The 15,556-nt window shown below is 39.3% G+C and overlaps 1 protein-coding gene across 1 annotated transcript in view; it reads right to left on the reverse strand.

Annotated features, from left to right (window-relative positions):
- Positions 1 to 15,556, reverse strand: part of COL5A2 (collagen type V alpha 2 chain) — a 79,907-nt gene that overhangs the window by 15,046 nt on the left and 49,305 nt on the right. Inside the window, exons 31-45 of the mRNA XM_074967762.1 lie at positions 14,055 to 14,108; positions 13,873 to 13,926; positions 12,615 to 12,668; positions 10,746 to 10,853; positions 10,588 to 10,641; positions 10,308 to 10,361; positions 8,836 to 8,997; positions 8,156 to 8,263; positions 6,877 to 6,984; positions 6,636 to 6,689; positions 6,176 to 6,283; positions 5,983 to 6,036; positions 4,221 to 4,328; positions 1,865 to 1,918; positions 107 to 214 (exon numbers count right to left, since the gene is read on the reverse strand). Of these exons, the coding sequence (XP_074823863.1) occupies positions 107 to 214; positions 1,865 to 1,918; positions 4,221 to 4,328; positions 5,983 to 6,036; positions 6,176 to 6,283; positions 6,636 to 6,689; positions 6,877 to 6,984; positions 8,156 to 8,263; positions 8,836 to 8,997; positions 10,308 to 10,361; positions 10,588 to 10,641; positions 10,746 to 10,853; positions 12,615 to 12,668; positions 13,873 to 13,926; positions 14,055 to 14,108 (1,242 nt within the window). The remainder of the gene's footprint in view (positions 1 to 106; positions 215 to 1,864; positions 1,919 to 4,220; positions 4,329 to 5,982; positions 6,037 to 6,175; positions 6,284 to 6,635; positions 6,690 to 6,876; positions 6,985 to 8,155; positions 8,264 to 8,835; positions 8,998 to 10,307; positions 10,362 to 10,587; positions 10,642 to 10,745; positions 10,854 to 12,614; positions 12,669 to 13,872; positions 13,927 to 14,054; positions 14,109 to 15,556) is intronic.

Consider the following 15,556-nt stretch of genomic DNA (forward strand, 5'->3'; position numbering starts at 1 on the left):
TAGGCATTACTCATAAATCTAAGATCAATTTTATAGAGTGCTCCTATGAGTTTTAACATGAGAATACCAGAAGGCAGCTTATCTCCCCAAATTTCCATGAACTTACTTCAGGACCTGCTTCTCCTAGACTTCCTCTTACACCGGGAGGTCCCAGTGGCCCATGTGGTCCAGGACTTCCATCTTTGCCTGAAGGACCAACTGGGCCTGGAGGGCCCTGAATAAAATTAGAGAATTAAAGATGGGTTTTAATAACAATCACATTAGCCAATTTACTAAAATGCCTTTTATATTAAATGTAAATAATATCTCCTCCTGAAGCAATCCCGTGATTTTTGAAAAGTAATTAATTTAAAAGTAGTAACTTGTTTTTTATCTGAAGTTCAGAAGGTAGCTGAATTTTACCATATACTGGTACTTCTGAATTTCTCCAGCCTTATGCCATAGAGCCAGACAGGAGGGCTGAAGGCCAGAGAACAGCAGAGGGAGTTGCCTGCTGACTTCTACGATGGAGAGTCAGAACCAAGGGCCAGAAACAACTGAAGGCAGGGGACCAGCCAAGGGCTTACCTGCTGATGGCTCCACATTGTAGGGTTGGATGCTGGGGAAGAGTGTGAGAGTGAGTGGGAGTGAGGGATGCTCCCCCGGTGAGGATGATCACCAAACAGGGAGGTTGTGGGGGTTATTGCTAGGAAGAGCAGAGTTGTGCTCCAGCCGTGAGGTGTGCAGTGGCTAGCCAGACAGAAGATGACTAACAAGTATACTTCTGTAAAAGTTTTTGCTACGTCAGTTATTAAACAATAGAATTTACCTCAGTGAAAGAGAATAAGATAACCATTACATGAAGCAAAGGAGTACTTGTGGCACCTTAGAGACTAACCAATTTATTTGAGCATAAGCTTTCGTGAGCTACAGCTCACTTCATCGGATGCATAAAGTGGAAAATACAGTGAGGAGATTTATATACACACAGACCATGAAAAAATACACATTGTAAGGAGAGTGATCACTTAAGATGAGCTATTACCAGCAGGAGAGTGGGGTTGGGGGAGAGAAAACCTTTTGAAGTGATAATCAAGGTGGGCCATTTCCAGCACATTTCCAGGAGTTAACAAGAACGTCTGAGGAACAGTGGGGGGGGGAGGAATAAACAAGGGAAAATATGCCATCATGTGCCAGCAATGCCCCTCTGCCATGTTGGGCAAACTGGACAGTCTCTACGTAAAAGAATAAATGGACACAAATCAGATGTCAAGAATTACAACATTCATAAACCAGTTGGAGAACACTTCAATCTCTCTGGTCACTTGATTTCTGATCTCAAAGGGACTATCCTTCAACAAAAAAACTTCAAAAACAGACTCCAACAAGAGACTGCTGAATTGGAATTAATTTGCAAATTGGACGTTCTTGTTAACTCCTGGAAACGTCCTCAGACATTCTTGTTAACTCCTGGAAATGTGCTGGAAATGGCCCACCTTGATTATCACTTCAAAAGGTTTTCTCTCCCCCACCCCACTCTCCTGCTGGTAATAGCTCATCTTAAGTGATCACTCTCCTTACAATGTGTATTTTTTCATGGTCTGTGTGTATATAAATCTCCTCACTGTATTTTCCACTTTATGCATCCAATGAAGTTAGCTGTAGCTCACGAAAGCTTATGCTCAAATAAATTGGTTAGTCTCTAAGGTGCCACAAGTACTCCGTTTCTTTCTGCGAATACAGACTAACACGGCTGCTACTCTGAAACCTGTCATTACATGAAGTTATTTTAGGCTAAGATCAACAAACGTCATCTGCCTAACAGTGAACTGTAAACAGAAATTTGATTGTTTTCATACACTTATATATAACACAATGTACTCACTCTAGGGCCAAAAGGACCTGGAACCCCAGAACTTCCTTGTTCACCAATGGGACCCTAAGCAGAAAAAATTATATTTTTATTATATTTTAAATTCAACATCAAATTATCTTTAAAGAAATGTTGTGTAAACCTATAAAGCTATAATTGTCAAAGTGAGCCAGAATGTGCCCAGGAAACATATGTAGCAATTTCCCTCTGAGTTCTCAATGGTTGTGCACTTTTAAGTCTCAATGTATTATTCTCTTTTGCTACGGTGACACAAAAACAATGGTTATCAGTAAGATAAGTAAAGTTTTTAACACTAGTACAAATCTATACACAAAATTAGGTCTGAGGTTACATGCACAGAAAGTACCTAGTTCGGTATTGTCCAATATTAATATGGTTGGCAAAACAATAAAAGGAAAAGAGGAACCAGCCAGAATCTTTATCCAAAGCTAAAACCAACTGATGCGATTCTGAATTGGGAAGAAGTTTCGGTTTGGTTGTTTTGCCTATTTGTTTTCCTTTTGCCTTTGGCTAGGACCAGGACATACCCTGCAGCTGAAATCAAAAAGTACTGCAAGTCCCGTATAAACAAAGTTAATGAGAAAGACCATTCTTATCAGGATTCTATTATGATGCCTGTACCTTAAAGAGTTCAAACAGGATGTCTGAGAAGCATCTGAACTTCTGCGTGCCTATTTAAACAGCCAAAAAGAGTATCTATACTTCTGGACAGTAGTTCTTCAGTCACTGGCTACAATATGGGTGATTACTGAAGAAGCACAGCTGCTACAACACCATTTGAAAGAGTACAGCATATGCTCCTGTGCTCCCCCCAGGCACTGGGCCAGTGCACAGGAGCATATGGGTGGGGGTATCCATGGATCTTTCCTTTCTTTGGTGTTCATAGCCACTGGCAATCCAAGAATCTTATACTCATTCCCTATGCCTGAGCCCACGAGATGCTGAGCACTTTCAATTCCCACTTACATCTATTTTACCTGAACTAATTTTTTTGTTTTATATATTATGAATCACAGTAATATTTAAGTATCTTTTAGAAGAGTTTTAAGTTTCAGGGTAGTCTGTGCTCTCTGCTCCACAGGTTTGTTGAGATGACGAGACCTGGGATATGTTGGCCAGAGAGTACAAGATCTAGGGCAGCTCTACACTATGGGACTAAATCAACCTAAGTTACGCAACTCCAGCTATGTGAATAATGTAGCTGGAGTTGACGAACCTGAGGTCAACTTATTGCGGTGTCTACACCACGCTTGGTCGACGGGAGAAACTCTCCCGTTGACTTACCTTATGCTTCTCATTCCGGTGGAGTACCGGAGTCGATGGGATAGCAATTGGTGGTCGATTTAGCAGGTCTTCACTAGACCCGCTAAATTGACCCCCGGTGGATTGATCACTGCAATGTGAATCCATGTTAAGTGAAGATAAGGACAAAGACCAGGAGGAAGACCCAGAAAAAGGTAGTTCAAGATGCTGAAGGAGGACACAAGAAAGGTCAGGGTCAGCTTGGGAGAGACACTCAGTAGGAACGCTTGGAGATGAAGAACAAGAGCCACTGACTGCAACTAACAGAATAAGGTGAAGACAAAGAAGATGAAGGAAGTTTGTTGAGGAGGCAGAGAGGGTTGGAATATTTTGGGGAGCTCAGGGGGCGCAACATCTAACTATGAGATGCTGAGCACTTTGCTGGGTTTGCTTCCCTGATCACAAGAACTACGATTGCACTCAGGCTCTGCACAAGGACACTAAGAGTTGAGCCTCCGACACATGCAGGGCCAGGTGCACACTGGTTCATGCTATATAATTTTGATAAAGCAGAACTGCTAACAAATGCACTAAAAATACTGTGGCAGCAGCTGTGCATGGAACAAATATCACAAATTATTTATAATTACCAATATCAACAAAAACCACATAGATTTCTATCTTCTGTACAAAAGTTACTGCTTCTTAAATGGTAAGTTCTTTGGGGAAGAGAACCATGTTTTTCTATATGTTTGTACATTCCCGAGCATATTTTGTATGCTAACATTAATATTAATACCAATGCTTACAGCAGCAGCATGCAGACTGCTCAGGTTGACTCACGTGAAGTTAGAATTTGCATAAATCTACTTGATGGATGGGGAACAAGAAGTAAATTTAACAATTTATTGCATTGATATTAGCAATGTATAATATATATATTGGAAACTACAGACAGCCAGGGCACCAGAGAGCGGCTGTCTGGAAAGCATATTTATTGTAATACACCGTGCAGATTTTCCCTTTGGTTCATTTTTAATATCAAAGTCTTAACAGATATGTTATTATTCTTTTCTTTTCTTGCTAATTATCTAAAACAACTTACAGGAGGACCAGGAAGACCTTGAAGACCAGTGAAACCTCTATGACCCTTCTGGCCCCTGTCACCTCGGTCTCCGTTGTCACCTTTGTCACCACGAGGACCTTGGGGACCCTATAGGTACAAAAACAGTCAAATAGAGGATTCTAAACTAAGAACAAACCTTACTTTTCTCTGGACACTATTGTCTGACACTGTTCACTTCTAAAGGCAGAAAGCAGCAGGCCACGTTTACATATTAGAAAATGCCACATACCTAAATAAAATAGAGTTGGTTACAGTAAAATTAGTCTTTACTGTTTACCTATCTATTTCATACGTTCAAAAATACTGCTACTAAGAATAGTAAAGATATTATATAATATTATATACTTATATCAATATTCATTCCATGCTTGAAAGTGGGAAGCATTGTTATGGAGAGGACTGAAATGTTATGAGTAAAGATGACCTCCATATATTTGTATCTACAAGCCTGTTTTTTCACTATCAGGAAAAAAGTGTCTCCACTTCTCACAACTAGCTACATACCCAAAGCCTCCTGCAGTCTTTATTAAAGTAAACTTACATTTGAAACATCAATGGGATTTTTGCCTGAGTAGGCACTACAGTATTTGGACTCAAGATGCTCAAATGAGTTTGTTCCATAATTATTTAACTCCAAGATCTTGAAATGTTTACACTTTTTAAATTGGTTAAAATCATTCAAAATATTTCTTTGGCTTACACTTTTAATATTACATTTTCCAGTTTAAATCTCATGCTAGTCTAAGAACAGCATTTGAAATTTATAATAATTTTCAAAAGGAAAAGGAGGACTTGTGGCACCTTAGAGACTAACAAATTTATTTGAGCATAAGCTTTCGTGAGCTACAGCTCACTTCATCGGATCCAATGAAGTGAGCTGTAGCTCACGAAAGCTTATGCTCAAATAACTTTGTTAGTCTCTAAGGTGCCACAAGGCCTCCTTTTCTTTTTGCAGATCCAGACTAACACGGCTGCTACTCTGAAACCTGTAATAATTTTCAGTAAGTTTTAGATACTGAACAATCTACTTCTTGAAAACAGAGTGAACCTTTAGAAAAAGTCAAGCATTCTCTGCTTTTCCTTCTTCACCTATGTCTTCTGATTAGAAATGTCAAAACTGGATTCTCATATTTGAACCCCCTTTGAATTTTGGGGGTGAGAGCCTGAATCTTGGTTCCAAGCCTGAACTCCTATAACAACTTTGCCTATAATGAAAAACTGGAAGTCATATATTTTCAGCTCCAGTTCAGCTGCAGCAAAATTTCATGATATTAATAAGTTTGTTTCATGAGAACAGCCGATTTTGTAATATTTCTGCCATTTTAGTCTGAAATCTCGAGAACATCACATGATATTTCAGCATCATAAAATTCTAACCTGAATCCAAATCCTGATTTGACCTCACACTGTGAAACACAAAGCCTAGACCTAAGCTAATTCAGGTCCAAATACCACCTGCTTGGCCACTCTCTGTTGCATCATGCAAGTAAAGAAAATTTGAAGCTTCTTGTTACCTCTGTTCAGTCATGTTTTACAGACAATTCACTGTCATAGTCAACCAGCTGGAGAATCTAAAAGGATTATGTAACTCAGAAAATGTTCGCTATTCATTAGGAGTCAGCTCTCTAAAACTCAAGTCATTATTCAGGCTTCTAAATCTAGCTTTTCTTGCCCTTTTGGTAACATTTAATGTAAAAATAATTTGGTTTGGGCAATAGTAAAGCAATCGCACAGAACTTACAGGCAAGCCTCGTTTTCCAGCACGACCAGATGGACCCACTGGACCCCGAGAGCCCTGCATGGAAATGCATGGACATGTTACAGGAAGCAATTCAGCATACCTTTAAAGCACATCTTTTCATGGAATATGTCCAAAATCATAATACAACCATACATAAAACTAGTAAAAAAATCTGAAAAAAGTCCCTACTTACTGGTTCACCTCTTTGCCCTGCTTCTCCTGTAGGGCCAACTGGTCCTGGAGTTCCTGGGCCACCCTGCACACCTGGTAAACCTGCAGGTCCAGGTTCACCACGATCACCCTACAAATCACCACAATTTACTTACTGTGTATTTAAAAAATGGGACCAGACTACATAGATTTTTCTATCTCTATGGTTTAGTAAAACTATTATGATTAGTTGGAATATTCTTGCTGTCAGCTCTCAAGAGTGAGCTCCCATGGGAAGGACCATTTTAGCTAGGGTTCCCCAGCTTTGAAATCTGTGTCCTCTTGCAGCCCATCAGAGTCCTGGTTTGGGATTAGAATGTGGATTTACCACAAGCTCTCTGTTTGGGGAACCCTAGGAGCCATGCAAGGGAAAGAATCTGCCACAGACCCAGAAAAGAATGGAGATTTACAGCAATGGCTTAACACTAATAATGTATTCTTACACGTTCTCCAACAGCTCCATCTCGTCCAGGAGTACCATCATTACCAGCAGGGCCCTAGAAGTGTGAAAGGTAAAAATAGGACCATGCTTAGTTAACTGTGTGAGTTGCAGGGAACAATGTTATATTTGCCCAAAGATGGACTAGAAACTAGCAGGTCTTTCCCAGCTCTAACTTCTATGTCTCTAGGCCATAATTACAGCAAGTCTGTTACTTTTGCCTGTTACTAGGCCACAATACTTACTTCTGGACCAGGTTCACCTACTGGACCAGTGGCACCTGCTTGACCAATAGGCCCTGAGGGACCTTTATCTCCTGGTGGCCCTGTTGAACCCTGTTTTCCTGGTGTACCCTAAAAAGATAAGAAATACCTTATCAACCATGTAATGTAATGAAACAAAGAGAACTCAATAGAAAAGACTGCCAGTTGTTAAATTTTATAGTTATGAATCCAGTCTTAAGCACTACCAACATTTGTAGCTTTCAAAACTTCAGGATGGAAGAATGCGTTCTAACAGATTTTGAATATCCTTTTGATTTGTTGTACAGTAATAAGCAATTTAATAGCGCTTTTAAAATTAACCAGCCAACCTAGTGGAGTAGTCTTTTATTGACTAGGAACTGTGCTTTGAGTTCAGCATTTCTGATTGGAGCTTTAAAAGGAACAGATCCTTTGTTATATTATGCAAGTTCCATGGTGGACTAACACTCCCTGGATTGTTGGACCAACTGGGAGCCTAACCAGCCTCCAGCATAACTTAAAGCAGCTTAAACACAACCGTTGGCTTGAACTTTCATTGAGCCAGACAATCCATCTCCAGACCAACATAATTTCTGATTAGTAACCTTGGGACAAGCTCCAGTTGAGCTTGTAAACTGCTTGTATAACTGCATAAGCAAGTTTCTCTTGAATGCCATCCCCTTTGATAATCACTACACTAAAGGAGATGCTTTTTTTCCCCCTCACCAAGCTTTCAAAATGTATGAATTCTACAAAGAAAAAAAACAGAACTTTTGGAAGTTCTAGAGTTCATTGACAATTGTAACTACTGATTACGTGGTATGGGTCCATTGTTCACTGCTTAGCAGAATTTCAGCTTGCTCAAGCGACTTTGTTAGCCTGTAGTATCTGGGCTAAAAGACAAAAGTCAGAATGTTCAGACTTGAGTTCTTATTTGGGCACCTAAATGAATGGTCTGATTTCTAAAGGTGCTGATGCCTAATAAGACGTTCCTGATTTGGAACATTTTGGCCAGAAGCTTCGCTACAACTAAAGATTCCCTTTTAGCTCAGATGGACAAGGTGTTTGTGTGGTGGGCTCCATTCTCCATGCCATGTATGTGTGGTTTAGTTATTAACCATACCTGTAGACACAATGCCACTGATTCTTTACACAATTAAAACCCTCTAATATTGTCCTGTTTGTGTGTAGGAGTTAGGAAGAAGGCACATAGTATCACAAAGATGAGCAAAATACTTCAGACAGTGTTGCTAGGTGAAATATTGACTGCATTACTACTCACACCAGGGCCAGGCAGGCCAGGCATGCCTCTCTCACCTCGCTGACCTGGCATACCAACAATACCTCTCTGACCAGTAGTTCCAGCTGGACCTGGGGGGCCATCTGGGCCCTGAAATTGACAAAGAATACATACAACAGGGTTATCATAATTTTCAGAATCAATAACGATAATAATAAGGCAGAATCTCTAGAATTTAACTTAATCTAGAAGAAGTTACCACCACAGAAATCTCTTTTTTACATGAAGTAATATTATGACAATGTGCACAACTGGTCGGTGATGAGTTATATTTGCCATCAGGCCTAAAGTGTCCAGACAGGACAATGTGTAAAATTAACTCCAAAGGTCAAAGGAGTTAAAATGCAACTGGAAAATGCAGTTCAAAGAAAACATGAATAAAAATGAATGTTTGGGATCCACTAAGAGTTGTTACTTTTACATCTGAAATATGCATTGGGTGTGCACGGAAGATGCAAAAGGCGACATGAAGCAGAGTGTGGAAACTCAGAAGATGCTATAGAAAGTGAAAATGCATTTAAAGCTACATTCTGTATGGAACATATGCTGTGCACTTGTAGATTCTATTCTTGTTTCAAGAAGGTACAAAGGCTGAGCATTTCAATAAATTTCATTAAAAAGCTGTGTGGCTAAAAAGCAAATATAAAGACAAAAGCACTTACAGGTTGCCCATCTTCCCCTGAGTCTCCTTTGTCTCCAGGGCCACCAGGTGGTCCAGCTGGTCCCCGATCTCCCACTCGACCATGAGCACCTGGATCACCACGAAGACCTGGAGGGCCTTCTTTTCCTGGGTCACCAATAGCCCCAGCAGGCCCCGGAGCTCCCTAGCAACATTAAAAGACCCCGATTACAAAAGATTTCTGATCAAATCAGGACTGGGTTCTGATTAACTAAAAATAAATGAGTACAAAGGAAGGACCAGGGTGTGAACATAATGTTATCATATAACAGCTAACACAGTGCTTTCTCTTTAATAATGTGTGATAAACTCCCAAGACTTGCAAATGATCTCCAAGTTTCATGCCTTACACACCATTTTGGATTCCCTCCTCTAAAGAAGGAATTATTCTAGCTAGAGCTGGACAATTAGTGCCATAAAATTCCACAAATATTCATTCAAAATTTCTCCACTCACAGCAGTGATAGCATTTTGCATCCATTTTTCACTCACTTTTCGGTAAATTATTTTGATGCCATTGAACATGACCAGTTCTCATTTTTTTAAAGTAATTTCTTACATTTATGTTATGTCTTTCGTCCCAAAAGAGCCCAAAGTGACTTATACATGACAGGAATTAGATCAGTCCTGGGAATTTCCCTCTTTAAGAAGAAAATCTAAAATGGCAGTCATGTTATGGGAGGTCTGAGGGATAACATAAAATACTGTGTTTGTGCATGGATCCCTGACATTTCTTCAAAGGATGGCAAAGTACATTCCTGTTTATACAGAGCATATGTTATATTAACAAATGTGCTTTGACATCACTTCACTTGTTCCACTGCATGTGACGGCCACAAAATGAACTTGAGCAAATTTGTTATTTGTCATTAATACACAGAGACAGATTTGTCAAGCCACACAGGGGGAAATTACATGTAATTCTTTAACCACAGTGTCACTGAGAAAAGTTTAAACATAAGATGCACTTTTTGCCTTCTCTGTCATTTTTTAAAAATGTACTGTATGAGCAATTTCACGAATGAGCTGGCACAGGAAAGGCCCTGTTGCTTGTACAGAAAATTCCCTCAACACCAAGAATTATAAGGAAGGACGAAGTGCATAACCTGGGATTTTTTTTTTTAAATTTAACTGCAAGTGAACAGTTCAACCAAGAACAGTTTTACTATCTCAGGGCCTGACCCAAAGTGCTCTGAAATAAACTGAAAGACGTCCACTGACTTCAACAGGCATTGGATCAGACCCACAATTAAAAGGCTTTGTTTGATTTACCACCTAATCCTGCACACACTGAAGTCAAGGGAAGCACGCTATTACTTTCAACGGGCACAAGATCAGGCCTTGAATACTGTAGGTCTTTACAAGTTCCAACATCTATAATTCTCTGATTTGTTCAGGTTTCTAACTTACATTTTATAAAATGTACCTATAAGAATAAGTCTCAAATTGACTTACAGTGGGTCCGGGAGGTCCAACTCGTCCAGCAGAGCCGGGGAATCCTGTCGCACCCTAGAAATACATTTTGATATAAGCACTAGAAAGAAATCTGGCACTGGTTACATGAAATGTTCTCAGCTCACTGAGCAATCAACTACAACTGATCTAATTATTGAATATGCAATACAACTCAGATTAAGAAAGATTTAAATATTTCCACCAAAATTAAACCTATGCCCCAATGTAAAAAATGCTATTGCATTAATCCAACTAATTTACAAAAAAACAAAGTACTTACAGGTGGACCCTGAGTACCTCGACCACCTTTTAGACCAGGAACACCATGAGGACCCTAAAAATGGCAAACAGATGGGACATAATGAACAGCAAAGAACTTTTAAAATGAGAAAAATTGACACAGGTCATTGTTTTCCTTCAGTTTGCTTTTTCACTTACTGGTGGGCCAGGAGACCCAGAAAGGCCCTGTGGTCCTGGGGATCCAGCATCCCCTTTCTGTCCAGGTTCCCCAGGTTCACCTTTCACACCTGGTTGACCATCAGGGCCCTATGAAAAATAATATAAAAAAGTCAGATCAGGTTCAAGAACATCACACCTTTCCTATTTGAAGTCAATATACACTATGGGAACCTTTGCCACATTAAAAGAGAGGCGAACAAATCAGTCCAGCACATTGACTAGAACCTTAGCTTAATGGGACAGCAAAAGTAAATTGTAATAGTTTGCCACTGACTTTATGAAGGGTTAAAATCCATTGCTAATGTAATAACCTGGTATATGGATTTGTGTACAGGCCCAAAGTCCAGAGTTTGGTCAAGAGGTCAGAGGCCTAGCAAATAGTGATTAGCTAAGAGAAAGCAGAATAACCAAAAGATAATCTTGCTTTTGCTAAGATATGCCTGGTCAGCAAAATGCCAGATGTTGAGGGAAATAATTGTGTCTTATTCAAAGTTGCAAGTAGAACAAAGAAGCCCTGTTTCTGTTGTGTTAGTTTCTTCTGTAGGGAGATGTTCTTCCCACACATCCAACCTTGAGTTTATGAAAGGTTCAAGCATGTCAGTATAAGATATGGCCTCCTCCCACCTCCCTTTCCCAGGGACCAATGTCTGCCTTAAAACACAAATGAACAACTTGAAAGACAATCTTTATTGCCAAATCTTTCACTGTTTCTTTGCTTTTACCCCTAGATATGTACCTGTCGGACAATCAAAGGAGTTACTTTATTCCTATGGACCCCAAATCAGAATTCAACATATATATTTTATACTAATACATTTATTAAAGTACTAATTAAATATTAAATGTTAATTTGTCAACTTGAGACCATGGGCGGAGACATTATGTAACCTTTCACCATTGGTTAGTGTGCTATCATGTCTTGCTGCTAGACCTATCCGGGGGTGTGGGACTGCCTACCCCGTCACTTTCCCCCGCCCACGGAAAATCCATATATTCCATTGTAATCAATTGATTGACAGTGTCTCTGAGCCTAATAAGCAAGGTGACACTCCGTCAGCGCTGTACGTAATAAACTCCTGTGCTTGACCTCTACACGGTGTGGATTTATGTCCTTCACTTTACTGGGTCAGAAGTGTTTTATGTGAAATTTTGTGGAGTCAGTTAACCATATTCCATAAAAAACTTTTCTAACCTAGTTTATATTTCTCTCTTTTCTTAAAACCTTAGGATTTCTCTTCAGTCTTCATCTCCATGTCATACATGTCTAAAGATTTAAGGGATTAAACTCTCACTACCTGTTTTATTGCCTCTTTTCCAAGGGAAGTAGATGCCTACCTCTCTCTGCTGGAAGTTCAATACATTGTTTGGAGGAAAGGGGCCATTTCCCAAGTGCCCTGAAACTCACTAGGAGCCAGTGTCAGACTCGTGGGAAAGGTTGTTGCACTCTCAGATCTCCCAATTATTTTCATGAACACCCTTGCCAATTTCCTCATGTATCACAAACTCCACTGCACGTCTCTACTACCTTTCAGTGGATGACACTCTGTGGTTTTCCTTTTTTAATCTCAAAGGAAACATTTTCATACATTAAAAATACATGTAATCTAGTTAACAATGATATAATCTTGTCAGCAAAATAATTTTCAACTGTCTGGGGTATTTAATCTCTCACTATTTTATATGAAATAATCGGTGGGGGGGAAGGAAGAGTTCTTTTTGAAACAGAAATCTGACTTTGTTCCAGAAATACTTCCAAATGGTTTAGAATCCATTAAACAAGAGTGATTAAGCAGCATTTAAATGTAGTTTATGATGAAAGGAAATGGATTAGAATCATACGACACATACCGGAGGACCAGCAAAACCAACAGCACCAGTTGGGCCATTTTCACCACGGGAACCCTGGTGAAGAAATTAAGAATGGTTATGTTTCTGGTTATGGTATAAAAGGCTTGTTGGATGGAGTATAACCTATACAGAAGTGCAGAAGAATGGATGTAAACAATTTCCTGTTATAATTATAATGACATACATACTATATTAACTATAATCGCACAACTGGGTTTTTAAGAAGAGTCATGTGGTATAACTAGGAAGGCTAAGTAAAATACCTTTGGAAATACATCCTTCTAAAACTAACAAAATAGCCAGTTGAGGTACACATGTAACTAAATAACTCAGTAGGCCAAATTCAGCTCTCTGTTGTTGTGTAATTGATAGCAGAATTTGGCCTAATGTATACATTTTATGTGATCTATTATTCCATTTGGTTAGATTGGAATAAAAATAGATGTTAGTTTCATTACCCATGTGATTCCAAAATTATGGAGCCAAAGGGGCTGTAAAGTACCATAAGCACACAGCTGAGGATTCCTTACTATGTGTGGCTAAGGGAGAAGGGGAGTGCCTGAATGTTGCTGACTGCCAGCACTCCCCAGGTGGTGTAATGATTGCTCTAATTTACACTTGTAATGATGTGCTATAATTTAAGGTAGGGGCTGAATTAACGCCCAGCAGGATCAGGGACTGGGGAGTGCAAAGGTACCCCCTTTGCAGTGACACCTCCATGGCCAGACCCTGAGACTGGGACCATAATGCCCAGATAATCAAAAATAACCCCAGCTCTGAAATATGCTGAAATGGACAATATGACGTAATTGGAATTATTATACTTCTTTTCATCCCTCCTCCTCCTTAACATACATAAATATAGTAAAATGTTAGGGGTATGCTTTAAAAAAAGGCTCATGTAATTAAAATAATGAGCATATGGCACAAGGTTTTCAGATTTAAGAAAAGCTATAGTAGCTCTGTTGTCAGGTTACCCTGACATCTATGACCAGATGAATGAGATCTGAATGTCTGCAGCTGCAGTTAGTTTTATGGGTTCACGGTAGCAAGGCAAGAACTGCAGGTTATGTCTGAAGAGCCATTTGGTATTTTGAAGGGTGCAAGGAAAAGAGGAGGAGAAGATGAAAGAATAAAAGCAGGAAAGAGAAATAACTAGAGACCGCATTCAATGAACAATGACAAATGCTGTTAAATATCAGCCCCATAATGAGATTTGGTAACACTGGGTATGAAGAAGACAGAGATGTTTACTCACAGGATTTCCACGGGAGCCTGGGGGGCCAACTAAGCCTCGAGGACCAGGTTCACCCTTTAAATAAAGTTAACAGGTTGTTATTTCCAAAATAACTTAACAGAATAGCAGCAAACACAAAAATAACATGTGGTTTTATTAGGAGAATTCAAATGCCAACTAGCTCTGTATAAAAATCCTATTACCTTTTCACCAGTGGGACCTGCTGGACCCATTGGACCGATTGGACCTGGAAGACCCTGTTGAACACAACAATAGGAGATGTTTCAGTGAGAAGAGTAAAGATTCAGAATTCCCGGGGTCAAGACTTATTTTATTTTAATGTTTCCTTCTGCATTTTTGCATTCTTGAAATTCCTCCCCTTCACCCTTGAAATTCTGTTTGGTCTTTGCTTTAATTTAGTACTTGCAGCCTAAGTAACCCTGTTCTTTGAGACACACCTACTGTCTTCCGTTTCATAGCCATACAGTCCACACTTAAAAACCCTGCTCTTTCTGGACTGACTTTATTTTTTTCCTTCACATAGTATTTATGAAGAAGGCCTAATGATCAAAAAGTCCTTTCTTTATTTTCTCTTTTCAGGAGGACATGAAGAAAGACCTTTTGTCTCATTTGCACAGAGGCCAGCCAGACCGCTGCACTTCCTTGTTACCAAGTGCTTAACTCTTTAAAGAAAAAAAAGCCATTACTTATGAAGACTCATTCATTCCTATCAACCAACCTCTCCTGAAAAATGTCCTTTTTCCCTTTTGTATGACATGTAGGATAATTGATTTCAAGCTATTTCTCCACCCCGACCAATCTATTACCTACATTTAATGACCCTGCAACAATAGCCAGATATCCTTTATGAATACTTAAATACACCAATTATGATTTTCCTTCACTGGAAGCAGAATGTCAAATTATTTGTCTGTAATAAAAACTCCCTATACCACAATGCTTCACTGCTATCTGTGTCACGTGATACATAAGTACACTGAAAATTTAAAAATGAAAAGCTATTTGATCACTGTCAATGCTCCACTGACAGGCTATCTGCAAAAGTGTTTCAGCAGAAGGATCTAGAAGTTAGTTCATCATACTCACACTTACTTGATCACTGCCCCAAATAGGCGTGCAGCAATTCCCCAAAAAGGGCCCTACTTTTGGAGTTTAATGTACTCAAACAATACAAAAAACACATCATATATCATTTGAAAGCTTATTGTGTGTATGTTTAGATAAGATATGAAATGGAGCTGTCAAATGATGTCATAAGCCTGTAGACAAGGTGAAACAATGGAACCCAAAATGAGAAAATGTCATTTTTTGCACAGTTCCAGAAACACTACAACATCACTATGACGATAGTTTTTACTGTTTAAGATCATTTCAACACTGTAATGTGGCTTTTATTGGCCAAAGCTACCAAATGACAATGTATAAAAATATTTTTATTGGTTTTGTATGGGCAGGTATCTTTTTTCAGAAATGATGAATCTGTTTAACATGTGGCAGAATATCAACATTTTGCAATATACTAACATAAAATGTTTTCACACTACATATTCTTAATTGTCAAAGTATCTCACAAGTGTTTATACCAGTTTTCTATATTTTCAACTGAAATTTGCTGACCAGATCAGTCTCACACTGAAGGTTGCGCACCAGTAGCAATAGATTGCATGCCCACGGCTCGTATTGC

This window comes from Natator depressus, chromosome 11 (assembly GCF_965152275.1).
Source record: "Natator depressus isolate rNatDep1 chromosome 11, rNatDep2.hap1, whole genome shotgun sequence".
In the NCBI taxonomy this organism is placed as follows: Eukaryota; Metazoa; Chordata; order Testudines; family Cheloniidae; genus Natator; species Natator depressus.